Here is a 15,560-nt window from a genome sequence, read left to right on the forward strand (position 1 = left end):
TTGTATTGTGTAGGCTATTGTTCTTTGTTAATTATTGTCTTGTTTTGTAGCCTATTTGCATCAGTTTTTCATTCTCATACTCATATCACACTCATGATAGCATATAATTAAATATAGGCCATCATTATTGTAAAAAAAAAAGAAGAAGAAAAAAAAGGAAGTTTTATCAGAAAACTGATCGGAAAGAAATCACTGGAAACAGCCTGATCGATCGCAAAACAAGAGCGACTGTTTGCTGGCATTTTTGTTGTTTAATTGAATTTTAAAACCCAAGAATAGATGTTTTACCACAGGTTTACAATAAAAATCGATACATTTATCATAATGAATTAATTTGTGTCAAAATTGCACACTAGTCACAGAAATAAAGTGGTTTACCGTTTATGACGTTTGTGAACGTTTACAAAAGAAAGAGGACACAAAACTTATTCGCGTCTGTTTCTGTTTATTTGGTAGCCTAGTAACAGGACGTATTTACATCACATTTAGAAAGAATGTTCATTTCTACAAATATGCCACCAAAAATATGACCTGAGGAGCTTTAGCACTCTCTCCCAGAAGGATACAGTTATATTTTCAGTCAGAGAAAAAGAGGATAGTCCGAGACATAGGCTACTGAAAGATAAAATAAAAACAGGATTATGATTTGTCTGATTTCTTCAAGCGTACATATTTTCCATGTTTACTATGGTAATGTTTAGCGTGCATAGTTTTTTTGCATCGGGTATAAATATTCCTACCTTATACGGTGATCAGAATCCACATCAGATCACAAACAGAAGGCATTATGTTAGCTGACAGAATTATCTGGCGCAAAACCAGGCATGCGCAGAAAGACGTACGCTCAAAGTAATCGGAACAGCTCGTTTACATGGTGTAATCTTTCGTTTGATCGGTTCATGAAAAGGTTTATTCCACCCCCTTCAATCCGACTGAAATTTCAATCGGTTTGAGCATTTTTATTCCGATTGAGGTGTTGACATGGAGCATTTTCATTCTGATTGGACTTGCACCTGGTTATAATCGGAATACAATGCTACATGTAAACGGGGCTAGTGTAAGATTAGATTAGACCATATATACTGCACTTTTGTCCATGACCAGAACATGCAGTTAAATGTCAGACCTGGCCTTTAGAGCAAGAAAGAATACGGACAGCATCTAAAAACTACACAAAAAACACAAATAAATCAAGCAGAAGACGTGAGCTCGAGATGCACAGAGCATTTGCAGGGTGGGAGGTTATGCGGTGGTAAGAGTGGGATTGTTTGGAGATTTATGAGATTTGGAAATTGAGTTCAGGACGAGGCACAGGGCACAATATACCACAGCACAGCAAAGCCTGTGACCTTCAGCGCTGGGACACAGGAATGATGATTTTCAATTAAACCGCTAAACCTTCCCAAGAAGGCCTTGCTCACAGCCTTACATTGTGTTTCTCCTTGAGTAGACACTTCCTGAACATACTCGAGAAGACAAATGATGATCAGGTGCAGAGATCAACGACAGCATGTGGACATTCGCAAATGAGGGACACGAGGCTCTTCTCTCACATCCTCCACAACGAGGTCACGACGTCCCGTACTGTTAACACTCAGTCCCCTGGACATTAACAACACCGACACATTTCTCACATACTGCTATTTTTAGTTACAGAACCAATCAACAGATTACAACCAACAATGGCAAGGTGTGATGTGTGTTGACTTCTGTAGAATTGAGATCTGTACTGGGGGTTTGTGGTATGGACTATGAAGGGGGGTTGGGAAGATTAGGATTTACAGATAGAGGTTGGGGGTTTAAGGTAAGGGGAAACACATTATATGGCATAAACTTTATGGGCTATTGCATTACTTTTATGTGCTTTTTGGAGCTTGACAGTTACAGTCACCATCCTCTCATCCCTCATCCTGCTGTTTCACAAATGAAAACATCCTATGTGTTCAAAGTTGGTGAACTACTCCATTCATGATGCTCCTGCAAAGCAAATCTCACTAATTTATTCTGGGACACTGTGCAAGACATTTTACAAAGTTTTAGTTTTTTGTTTCTTTTTTTCTTGCAACAATGGAAAAATGAATGCCAACTTACAAAAAGCTCATTCAGTTTAAGTTAAACAAGGAAACGTTATTCCATGCTGTAAACTACGAATCAGTTTTCATGCCACTAAAAACAACATTTTTGGAGGGAAAATACCAAATATGAATGGATTTACTATATAAATTGCTTAATATTAAAGTCCCCCTATAGTCAATCATTGTATCCCTTAAAACTCATCTTTGATCACCAAAATGACATATTGAAACATTTTCCTTTGAAAAAAAAAAAAATTCCTCATGCCTTAAAATAGCTTGAATGTAACTCTTCACCCTTGGTTCAATTTAGTATGCGCGGTTCTATGAATATGCAAATGAGCCCCGCCTCCACTCACTCACTCAGCTCAGAGATCCACTGGTTGACGATCACATGTTGATCTGATTGGTTACAAGGTAGTTTGTGACGTCAGAAACACCAGCGATTTCAAAGCGTGTTTTTGAGACTGTCTTTGGTTCACTGCAGTTTTAAGGAGAAAATACTCAGCAATGGTGTCGACTTATGAATTTACACAAGGTTTGTCTTAAAACATATTAAAAACACCACAAAGACATATAAACAACATTAAAAGTTAGATTTTCACCACATGGGGACTTCAAAGATGAACAAGAAACAGTGAGTGCTCTTTGTTATCTCGGCTATTTATCTGTGGTAAAGGGCAAGCACCGGTTTATCTGGGTTCACGTAACCATTCAGGCTCGGAGTCGGCAGGCCGAGTGCCAGCGTACAGTATGTTCACACAGACATGTCATAAATTATAGGGAAGTTGCTGAGGATTTAGTGACGGATCACATGCGATCCACTCCTATTGGTTGCCGCTCTTCATTGGCATGTTTAAAAAAAGGTTACTGTCGCACGAGTCACTGGAAATCACCAGCTCTACATTGAAATTAATGGGATCATGTTGCTTTGTCGCTGGCGGTGTGAACAGGGTTTAGTGGTCATTTTTAGTTTTGTTCATTTTTAGTTTTTTTGTTTAGAGGCATGTTTTAGTTTAGTTTTCTCTTTGAGGAAATGTGCCAGCAAATTAAGGAATATGTATATAAGGAGCTAGAGGTTACAAAGTTATCTCTAAATCAGGGTTATACTGGAAGTGGAATGAGTACGATCACAATCTAACCTCTTTTGTGTCCTTGACCCCACATTTCAGTCGTAGTATATATTAAACATTCTGCTCAATGACAAAAAGAAGAAGAAGAAAAACATCTTCAACATTACCTGGTGACCTGCTCTGATCTGCTCCAGGACTTTTTCATAACACACCTCCTCCATGTCATGCAGCTGCTGAATCTGTGACGAGAACATAACAATTAGAAAGACTGAAATATGATTCAAAATGCCATTGTATTTGGCATAGCATGAGATTTCTTGGCTGCTGGGTACCTTATTTGTAGTCTTGATGCCAACAAAGCTCTGGCCAAGAGGAACAGGACGGAAACGACTGTCAAAGTAGAACAATCCAATGAAAGGGTTCACATGCAGGAAAGACGCCACATCCAAGTAATTTGGCAGAGTTGCAGAGAGACCAAGTATGCGAATCATGCTCTGGGTCGACTCCACCTAGAGAAAGATGAATAACAAGGTTTTGAGAGCGCTCTAAAGAGGGTTTTCTTTCTGAAGGGTCTCCAAGAGTACAGTATCAAACAGCTGTGATCATACTAGATCTTTGTTTCACAAACCAGGTGTCGGCACATAAGCAGCTGGCTTCTAAAGGCGCACTCACATTCACCACTGTTGGGCGAATCTGCACTGAAAAAATCCACAAATTTCAATAGGAATCTATATGATATGGAATTGTATAGGGTGAAAGATTTCCCAATGCAGATTTCACATGAGATTTTCAAGGAAATTCGCCGCAGTGACCAGCAGAAAGCTGCTTGATTAGAGAGTGACTTCTGTGTGAGCTGTGATTCACATACTCTTGACAATAGACCTTTTTGCTCACACAATTTCACACACATTTCGTCATTGTGACCACACCGTGAGGCTGCGTAAGTGAAAATCAGCCATAAGTGACATCATTCAAAACATTAAACAAGCAGCAAAAAAAGCCTTAAAGGGGTCCTTGATTATAATTTCACTTTTTAACTTTAGTTAGTGTGTAATGTTGCTGTTTGAGCATAAACAACATCTGCAAAGTTACAACGCTCAAAGTTCAATGCAAAGGGAGAAAAGGGAGATTTTTTCTTTTACAGAAATCGCTTTTTAAGGACTACAACAAACCGCTGGTAAGGACTACAACGAGCTTCTTACATTATAACCTCAACGTTTGTCTGTGCGCTGCACATTTTACGCAGAACAGCTTCCAGAAGAGAGTTCAATGCAGGCTATACACACAAAAGCTTCTCCTGAAAGATGGAGCCATTCCCATTTTGTTGGGACAATCTGTTGTTTGTGGATCACAACTTATAAGTATGTCTTATTATTTTGTAGTTGTGTTTTCTATTACCTTTCCAATTATAAGCTTTATGTAGTTGCTTTGATAGCTATGATGTAAAGCTTTGCCTACACTAGCCTGCAAACTAACATAACAGTATTGATGTAGTGTTTACTGTAGCTTTTGTAACCTCTCGCTTTTGTACGATTGTTCACCGCCCTTAGGAAAATTAAACATCATTTTGTGATCGATTACGGTTTTTATTTCAATAGTTTTCTGACAAATATGATTAAATGGTGGATAACATCGTATCTATAAAAAAACAAAAACAAAAAAACATACCACTCTAAAACGTGGAAATCTGTGCTTGCAAAGTCCGTGCTTGAAATTCGTTCAGCACAATCCTCTTGTTCGTTAACATTGTCAGGGTCTGAATCGGCTCGAAATGGTTTGAAATTGACACAATCGTTAATATTTACATTTGAGTAGAGCTTGCGGTTATGAAGGGGCGGGTCATTTCCCGAACATGTGCTTATCGCTGCCAATTACAACACACTGGGCCAGCTAACCAATCACAGCACATTTTGTATTTCGGAAGGAGGGGAAAACCACAAAGAGGAGTTGTAATGTTTTTTGAACAATCAAGCATGAAAACATATTCTTCAACCCCGCAAAAGCAAAATCAAGACTTCGTAAAAGGGCATAATTGGACCACTTAAAAAAAAAAAAAAAAAAAAAAAACCGGAAGCTCCTCAAGGTAATCAACATAATTGAGTAAAAAAATAATTTGATGTTAGAATGTTGCCAATTCAAACTATTCAAAATATAAGTAAAATCTACAATAGTATATTAATGATGATTAAAATAAATAAATAACACTGTTATGGCTGACGTCAAAAATTGCTGCGGCAGCTGGTTCCAGGTTTCAGAACGAAGCTAATCTTACAGGTAAAATATGTTCTCATTTAAATCCAACACTTCAATTATATAATGAAGTGCAGATGAGAGTATCTGACAGCCGTCACGGTAATACTACTTTTGACAAGTATCACCACCGTCTCACACTGCCAGATGTGCTATTGTGAAGTTTTGAAAAATAAACAACTCAAAACTAATGACAGTCAGAGCGTCTGAGACCGAGATATCTGCGGCTGACAGGGAAGATTGGTAAGGCCTTTAATATGATGCAGTAGCTGTCTGTCCAGGTAAGCTATCGATATCACACCGCTAGCCCCCATTTGTGGCTACAAAGAATGATGAAAATCCTCCTCGGGCTCATTGAGAGCTCAGGTCACCTCCGCTAGAGCTGCTGAACTGCAGCTGATCGCTCGTGTCATACACATATTCTACTGTTATGTTAGGGATCAACTAAAGCTGAACTGAGGCAAAAGCACTGAGCACTTATTTCAAACACACAGCATTATGAAACGACTCACATGGAAAAAGGAATACTGTCACACTCTTTTGAGTCAAGCTTTCCCTTACAGTAAAGTACTGAGATTGAACAGTGATCGTTAGACAGTGGTTTTGACACACGGCTTGGTACCGCATGGATTTTACATGGTATTTACATGATGCTCTGAGAAAATAAAAACACAGTAATAGATCTCAGGTCCATAAATAATAGATATATATATTAAATATTAATATTAAATTGAACCCAAGTAACATGAACGTATTATAGTTTTCACAAAAATATTAATCAGCACAAATGTTTTTTTTCATACATTACATTTTTAAATATATTAAAACACAAAAAAAATATCATTTTAAATTGTAATAAAATTTCACAATATATATATATATATATATATATATATATATTTTTTGCAATATATTGCCTTTGTGAGCAACCCCAAACTTTTTAATTATAGTATATATTTGCATTACTCAGAGTAAAAATGTGACTTAACTTTATTTCTCATAAATGTGACTTTATACCAATTGTGACTTTAAATCTTGCAATCAATGTTGTCTTTATTTTTAGTAAATGTGACATTATTTGGTTACACTTTATTTTAAGGTGACATAGTTACATTGTACTTAATCAAAAAAGAAATGAGTAATATTAATTAACTACATGTACTTACTATAGAGTTACTGTTAGGGTCTGGTTTATGGTTAGTTGTAATTGTGCATAATTTACTGTTATTACTATAGTAAGTACATATAGTAACAGTACTTACATGTATATAGTACTTATAATGTTACTTATATAGTAACATGTAACTATGTCACCTTAAAATAAAGTGTTACTCTTTATTTCTCATTGCTGTGGCTTTAATTCTTGTAATTGTGACTTTACGGCTCACAATCACAACTTTATATTCCACAGGGTGACTTAACTATTTCGTAGTTTAGACTCTTTTTTTTTTTTTACTGGGTTTTTTACTCTGCAGCAGAAATATACAATACAAACGACGAGGATGCTAAAACTCAATGATAGTGAACTTAGTTTGTGAGTTTGTTTAAATCACTAACTATGAGCAGTGATAACATTGATGCTTGCCTTAGAAAACACAACAGAGAAGATAATAAACTCTGGCTCTTCTCTGGAGCTCAGAGACACTGAGTTACATCTGCAGTTGTTGGATGTTAGCACATCTCTGGGAAGGAGCTTATAATGATGCTGGCCCGTGGCAGGCAGAAGGTCTCACCCTTGTGTGTGGTCACCCGAGGACAACTCGATCTTGGATGGCCATCAGTTGTGCTGGTTAACTGATACCTTCTTTATAGTCTGAACACGGGTTCACTTCATAGTGTCTGGCACAAACTGGCACATGACAGTAGACCTGCCTGCAGCTCGCCAATGGGTGTCTCTCGCGCTTCAGGTGACATTTGAGGCATTATGAAACACTGAAATCTGCCTTGGCAATGGCTTTTTTGTTTGTTTTGTTTTTTGAGATCTCAGCTTTTAAGAACCTTTTGAAAATAGAGAAAGAGCAGTAATTATTCCACCTGGACCTCACTGGCTAAAAGAGCTTCTATAAATGATTTGCAAGTGATTGGTGACGGGGTAAAACGCAGTGTGTCTATTGAAAGTGGTTCTCCAGGGTCGTGCGCAAATAATACTAGTGGCAAGATTCCAAAAAAACAGTCCAAAATATTATTAAACAATATAAATAAATCAAAGTTATTTACAAATTATACACCTAGACTACCAGTCAAAAGTTTGGAAAATAAAAATAAAAAATAAAAAATTTTATAGTCACTTGTGTTGCAAATAATTTTTCTATTGTAATACATTTAAAAAAATTCCTGAGATCAAAGCTGAATTTTCAGCATTATTACTCCAGTCTTCAGTGTCACATGATCCTTCAGAATATACGCTGATTTTGACATGAGGGGGAATAAATTATGACAGAATTTTCAATTTGTTGGTGAATGATTGCTTTAACCTGTTAGAGATTCAGTGAAAGAGACTGCATGTAAACGACAGACAGACAGATAGAAAGACAGACAGACGGATATATATATAGATAGAGAGATAGAGAGATAGATAGATAGATAGATAGATAGATAGATAGATAGATAGATAGATAGATAGATAGATAGATAGATAGATAGATAGATAGATAGATAGATGGATGGATAGATGGATAGATGTGCAGAAAAACACACCATTTCAAGAGGTTGTAAAGTATCAAGTAAAAGCTTTCAGAACTCGATCATCTCAGTGTTTGTCCTTTGAGGACGATGTGACACTTTTACAGTGGGTCCACTTTAAAAGACAGGCTCTTTCTTTAATAAACGGCATGGCAGAGAGCACTTTTATGTGTGTGAGGTAACGGTGATGATGAGCTGAGGAGATCCGTCTCGCTGCCCTCACAGAAGAAGAGTGTGATTGAGGAGAGGAGAGTAGCAGCATATATGAACACTGTGTACAGATGCGTGCAAGCCGAGAGCCGGAGATAGGATCATTGATTCTGAAAGGCTTCCAGCACATCCCAAAACATGATGGCTGAATTTGGGTCAAAAAGTTCCTAAATTATATTATCTTCCATGTATTTTCTTATGTATGTATTCAGAGATTCTCAACTGGTGGCTGTCATCCAAAAATGTGTTGCAAGTCTTTTCTGATAGCACGTTAAAAATGAGAATGCTAAATGGACATAAACATATAATCATGATAAACATATAATCGTGCCGTTAATTAGGATAGCAAAAATAATTAGCTGTTATTTCCCATGTATCTTGTTAACGAGGTTAAAAGTGTGTAAATTCTACACCGCTGGTAAATGGCTCACTTAAAGGGCCCTCGTAGATTAATGTTGATTATCACAGAAAATAATGTAAATTTAATATTAATTAAAGATGCTAAAATTGTTTATATCTTTAAAACAAAAAAAACTGGGTTACAGTGAGGAACTTACAATAGAACTGAATGGAGCCATAAACAATACATAAACAGATTTTAGTGTGAAAAAAATAGTTTACTTCCCTTTCCAGCATAAAGTTCTGTGTACCTTTTTTTGACATGACAATGTAACAGCTAAAGCCCTAAAATGACACTTGAAATGATAAAAACTCAAATAATAGGTATTGAATTTATTATTAGAACTAGCGTAAGTGCTTTTATGAAATAAAACTCTTCATATTTCTTCTTTTTGGCCCAAAAATTGGCCCAATATACTTCCACTCACTGTATAGTGCCTTACGGTCCTGCCTCAATTTTTGTCTTAATATATATATATAATTTGTGGGCATCAGGAAGCCACTATCAATATGTGGGGTTTTGAAGTCACCTTTCCATGTGCACTTGCTTTTTACTTTCACTTTTAATTTTTTATTGTTCAAAAGCAAAATTGTTAAATGCTTATAAAACTTAAGCTTAAGCCTAACAATACACAATTTATCTTTAAACATTTCTTTGAAATTAACATGGTCAGCTAGTCAGCCAGTTTTTTCACCAAATATAACATCACAAACATCTCTAAATACACGTACTATAGTACAGTAAAGTCAACATCCTAATGGCATAATGTTGAATACTAGGGAAAAATCTGAAATTCGCTCGCTTTTTACTTTCACTTTCAAATTCACGATCACACGTACTCTGTGTATATGAAGCGACGGCACTGACCAAACATATTACAAGAGAAAATATCTGTTGTGCAGCAAATCCTCCTCCATCATCTCTCCTTACGATCTTCAGGTGATAAGTGACATCTGATGTACTGTAATCTCACCGACTAGGAAGCCTAACCATGTCCCTTCAGGGGCACCGTAGAATACGTTATCCATTTTACAGTGCCTTTCCCAATTCAGATCTAGGCTTCAGGCACATCCCTAGTAATCAACATTATGCCACAAATGCAGTTGACTGTACTGTATTATAGTATGTGTATTAAGAGATGTTATATATGGTGAAAAAAACGGCTGCCAAAGCATTAAACCATCTACATTTCAATGACATTTAAAAAATAAATAAAAACAACTCAACAAATTGCATATTGTTGGGCCTAAGCTGCCATTTCAATTATTGATTTTTTTTTTTTACTTTTGAACAATAAAAAATTAATAAATACTGTGTTGGGTCACCACTTGGGTCTAATAAACAATCCGGTAACACTTTACAATAAGGTTCATTAGTTAACATTAGTTGATATATTAACTAACCATGAGCAACATATTTTACTGTATTTGTGAATCTTTGTTAACGTTAGTTAATACAAATCCAGCTGTTCATTGTTTGTTCATGTTATTTCACAGTGCATTAACTAATGTTAACAAATACAACCTTTGATTTTAATAATGTATTAGTAAATGTTAAAATTAACATTAACAAAGATTAATAAATACTGTAGAACTGAAGTTCATTATTAGTTCATGTTAACTAATGGTAACTAATGAAACCTTATTGTAAAGCGTTACAAACAATCTCGAAGCAAAACCGCCTCGACACACAAGCTCTCTTATAAAGCTTCTATGTTATGCTTTTTTATGAATCTAAAACAACAATCCTCATCCATAAATACAGTCAATAAAGAGAGCTAGGATAGACCCTTCACATTTAACTCAGCTCAAGTATGGCCGTACTTGCCTGTGAGGAGAGAGATGAAATCATAATTTAACCATCCCATAATCAATTCTGGTTCCCAAGGGTGTGTGAGTGCGCTATCTTTAGACTGACAGCCCAGCTAAAATAAGCAACACAATCCTCTAAAAGTTTTTGATGTAGGAAAGCTTAGCATTTGACTATGTCTGAACAAAAATGGCAAAAACATGAATTACAGTACAGTTGCTGAAAGATTCAACAACCATAATATATCAACCGTGTTTTTGTTTTTCCTCCTGACGGGAAAATAAGGCAAGAAACAGTGTTTCCCTTCTCCTCTAGCATCTTTTATTAATGATGCCCCTCATTTCGCTACTTCCACAGGCCACAGTCTTGCTTACTGTGCAGAGATCAATAATTCAAAGTCTCCTAAAGACAGGAATACCTTCAAATTGTGTTGACTTTTGGCTCAACTACTGCGCACATACCCTAATTAAAATAAGAGACACGGGAAAACATTTCTGCTGTGTTGTGGGGAGAAATCCTTTGATTTTGTGCCATTACTACTACTTTTTTTCTGTAAACAAAAGACACTATTGTCCACCTCAGAATTTCATATGACAAATAAAAAAGTACAATTATGTTTGGTGTATGGAAATGAACAATTTATAGGTTTTTTTTATTCTTTTTTTTTGTCAGGTTTATTTTGGCTGTGAGAGTTTCACTTACTCAGGTTGACAAGAAAATGATACATGTCTAAATGTCTAAAAGGTTTTGTTCAAACAGTTATTGTTCAATCAAACCTTGATATCAAAAATAATATTGAATGCAGAAGCTTTATTGCATCAAATCTAAGGCCAACCATATATATATATATATATATATATATATATATAGGGTGCGATTTGTGAAAAAAACAGAGGGGGGGGGATGTTTTGAAACATTTGTATTCATAAAAATAAATCATGAGAACATGAACTTCATTCACTGCATTTGCTGCTTTGGACCCTTTTCATTGTTCCCAGCTAGCTAGAGTTTTCGCGCTGAAAAATTACATACAAATTTGTACTTGGTGACATTCTGAAAAGCCGTACATGGATCAAAGCTAATGGACAGGATCAGATAAATCAGAGCTTAGATTCTCTGCCCGAGCCCGAGCCCGAACTTGACCTGACCCGACCCGGGCCGGGCCCTTGATCCAGCACTTGTGTTACAAAATGCAACACGTCACGTGTCATGCTCAGCGTCTCCTCCACTCGCACGCATCACACCGGCCAATACAATATTTGTATTGGTACATTCGTGCCCCGAGATGTTTCAAAAGTGGTGGGGACAATATCGACCTTAGCAAAAAGTGGTGGGGACATGTCCCACCCGTCCCACCCGCAAATTACGCCTATGTATATATATATATATATATATACACAGTACTGTGCAAAAGTCTTAGGCATGTTAATAAGTTACGGACTGCAGCTTTAACTAAAATGTTTGTAGGTGTGTAGTTTGTTGTTGGCCAAAGAAGAGAGGGCTTAATACTGAGCCCAGGGGAACACCGCTGGTGGCTGAAAAAGGTTTATATAACATATCTTTATAAGACAAGTCAGTAAGTCAATGAAAAGACTAAGTTACCATGGATATTCTCTGGACATCAGGAACAGTCATCCTTTGAACATGTTTCTCCTTCACTTTGTATATAGATAATGTGGGAAGAGGCCTGAAGCAGTTAGGGTCAGCCTTATCACCACCTTTATGTAAGAGATGGACGGTTGCCGTTTTCTAAGACATGGAGTGCCTGAATACTGAAAATACTGGATGATGGATGCAGTGACCTTGGAGAAAATGGGCCATGACCATCAGGTTTCATGAAATCCAGACTTCAGAGCTCCTTTAAACTCAGTTTTATGCAACAGCAAGGATGGGTGATGATTTAGGATGATGATGAGCAGCAAACAGTGTTGACAGAGGACACCATGTGTGCTAAAATGAGGGCTTGTTCTCTAATTTCCGAACTGCTTTTTAGAGTGATTATTTTTTTCTTTCTTTACACTGGGGTGCATTAAAAAGTCGAATTCACACTGCACTGACAGACACTGAATCGCCACTTGACGGGCCGTGGAATATCTGAGAAATGGCATACTATAATCTGGCGATTGTCGCTGTTGGTCGGTGTGTGTTGGTGCAATATAAATTAGCTTTAAGTGTCTAAACCAAGCGACAACCTTCCAGTCTCTCAACACGGAATTTACTTAAACTGCAATTCATCGACTGGCCACTAGAGACAGGCTCCATTAGAGAGTCAATCCCATAAACCCCCATGTTAAAATACCAAACTTTACAGCAGAAAAAAATATGTTTACAGCCTGGTACAAAAAGTGGTTTTGGTCTATAATGCTAATTTTGTCCTTCGTGACAACTGTGAAGGGGGTGATTTTTTTTTATAACTCATCCGTTTAAATTATATTAAGCATTAATGTTCTGCATAATTAAGGGAGTGGCCACTTGAGTGACAGGTGGATTGCCGCTGATGTCACTACTAGCCGCCGTTTGTCTGTTAGCGTCACGTCACCTCAGCTAATCCCAGCCGCTGAACTTGCCATCTCTGCCGTGTTTGTGCTTTTTTCTGGATTATTTCATACAATTATAAAATAATATGGCTTGCTGTGTGGTTAATTGTACTAACAGACCATCCAAGAAAGCTTTTCTGGTGAGTGAAATTCTAATATAATTTTATTTATTGATTTATTTAAAATAATTGTATTTAAAACTATACTACACTCCAGAATCAGCTGTAGGCTGAAACCATAGACTGTATAAAACAATCTGAAACATTGTCATATAATGTTACGCCTGCATTTCATAAATAGCGTAACATTTGCTAACACAGACTATATTGGAAGTATTTGTTTTAATTGTTGACGTCCTCAAAAATATGTGAAGGAAAATAGGCCTGTAATTATCATAGACTGTTTACTGAGTATTGTTGGTGTTCCTCCACAAACAGGATTGGAAAACACTCGCACACTTGCACACTCGCTCACTCACTCACACTCTCGCACACTCAATCACTCACACACTCACACTCGCACACTTGCACACTCGATCACTCACTCACACTCTCGCACACTCAATCACTCACTCACTCACACTCTCGCACACTCAATCACTCACACACTCACACTCGCACACTTGCACACTCGATCACTCACTCACACTCTCGCACACTCAATCACTCACACTCGCTCACTCGCACACTTGCACACTCGATCACTCACTCACACTCTCGCACACTCAATCACTCACACTCGCTCACTCGCACACTTGCACACTCGATCACTCACTCACACTCTCGCACACTCAATCACTCACACACTCACACTCGCTCACTCGCACACTTGCACACTCGCTCACTCACTCACACTCAATCACTCACACACTCACACTCGCTCACTCGCACACTTGCACACTCGATCACTCGATCACTCACTCACACTCTCGCCCACTTGCTCACTCACTCACACACTCACACTTGCACACTCGATCACTCACTCACACTCTCGCACACTCAATCACTCACACACTCACACTCACACACTCACACTCGCTCACTCGCACACTTGCACACTCGATCACTCACTCACACTCTCGCCCACTTGCTCACTCACTCACACACTCACACACTCAATCACTCACTCACACTCTCTCGGTCACTCACTCGCTCACTCACACTCTCGCACACACTCACTCGCTCACTCACTCGCACACTTGCACACTCGATCACTCGATCACTCACTCACACTCTCGCCCACTTGCTCACTCACTCACACACTCACACACTCAATCACTCACTCACACTCTCTCGGTCACTCACTCGCTCACTCACACTCTCGCACACACTCACTCGCTCACTCACTCGCACACTTGCACACTCGATCACTCGATCACTCACTCACACTCTCGCCCACTTGCTCACTCACTCACACTCTCGCACACACTCACTCGCTCACTCACTCGCACACTTGCACACTCGATCACTCACTCACACTCTCGCCCACTTGCTCACTCACACTCTCGCACACTCAATCACTCACTCACACACTCACACTCTCACACACTCGCTCGCTCACTCACTCGCTCACTCACTCACTCACTCACTCGCTCACACTCACACTCACACTCACACTCACACTCACACTCACACTCACACTCACACTCACACTCACACTCACTCACTCACTCACTCACTCACTCACTCACTCACTCACTCACTCCCTCACGCACACGCACTCACACCCTTACACACACACACACACACACCCTCACACACACACACACACCCTCACACACACACACCCTCACACACACACACACACACACACACACAAGTCAATCTGCTAGACAGCTTGTTGTTTTATAATGACAGTGAATCTGCTTGACAGCTTTCATGCCAGATTGATTTCTTATGCTGTAGTTGATGTAAGTCTGTCTAACTACAGCAGCAACATCTTCATTAGCTTCATGGTGACACATGATTAACAGTGTGACTGAATAGCTGACGAAACACACAGGTCATCTTCAACAGCAGCTGATGTTTTTCTATTGATTGTTAGGCTTTTAGACGTCACGCCCACAGACCATCTTTCCACTGACCGTCTGATGCAAAAAACATTTACATTTATGCATTTGGCAGATGCTTTTATCCAAAGCGACTTACATTGCATTTCTAGGTACACATTTTACATTCTTATCAGTTCTTGCTTTCCCTGTGAATTGAACCCATGACCTTGATGTTGCAAGCGCCAACGCTCTACTGTTTGAGCAACAGGAAAGCAGGAAAACATGAAACACATAGAAACAGTAAGAGCTGGAGGAAATCACCAGTTCCATTCAGACTGGCTTTATGCAACTGTACGCAGTGCACAGGTTTAAAGCAGCGCTGCGACAAACTTTTGGTTAAGTAGTTAGTAAGTATGCTTCCGTTTTACATTCGCCACATTTTGTCATCAACAGGATCTGCTCATTAACTTCCCTTGTTTCTGGACCTGACTGAAATAATCTGAGGGTGTGTATGCCAGAAGCATGTGTTATAAACTA

The 15,560-nt window shown here is 38.3% G+C and overlaps 1 protein-coding gene across 1 annotated transcript in view; it reads right to left on the reverse strand.

Annotated features, from left to right (window-relative positions):
• Positions 1–15,560, reverse strand: part of ascc3 (activating signal cointegrator 1 complex subunit 3) — a 256,025-nt gene that overhangs the window by 127,788 nt on the left and 112,677 nt on the right. The window contains exons 12-13 of the mRNA XM_079894249.1: positions 3,478–3,654; positions 3,313–3,384 (exon numbers count right to left, since the gene is read on the reverse strand). Coding sequence (XP_079750375.1) covers positions 3,313–3,384; positions 3,478–3,654 — 249 coding nt within the window. The remainder of the gene's footprint in view (positions 1–3,312; positions 3,385–3,477; positions 3,655–15,560) is intronic.

This window comes from Squalius cephalus (genome assembly GCF_949319135.1).
Source record: "Squalius cephalus genome assembly, chromosome: 15".
Lineage (NCBI taxonomy): Eukaryota > Metazoa > Chordata > Actinopteri > Cypriniformes > Leuciscidae > Squalius > Squalius cephalus.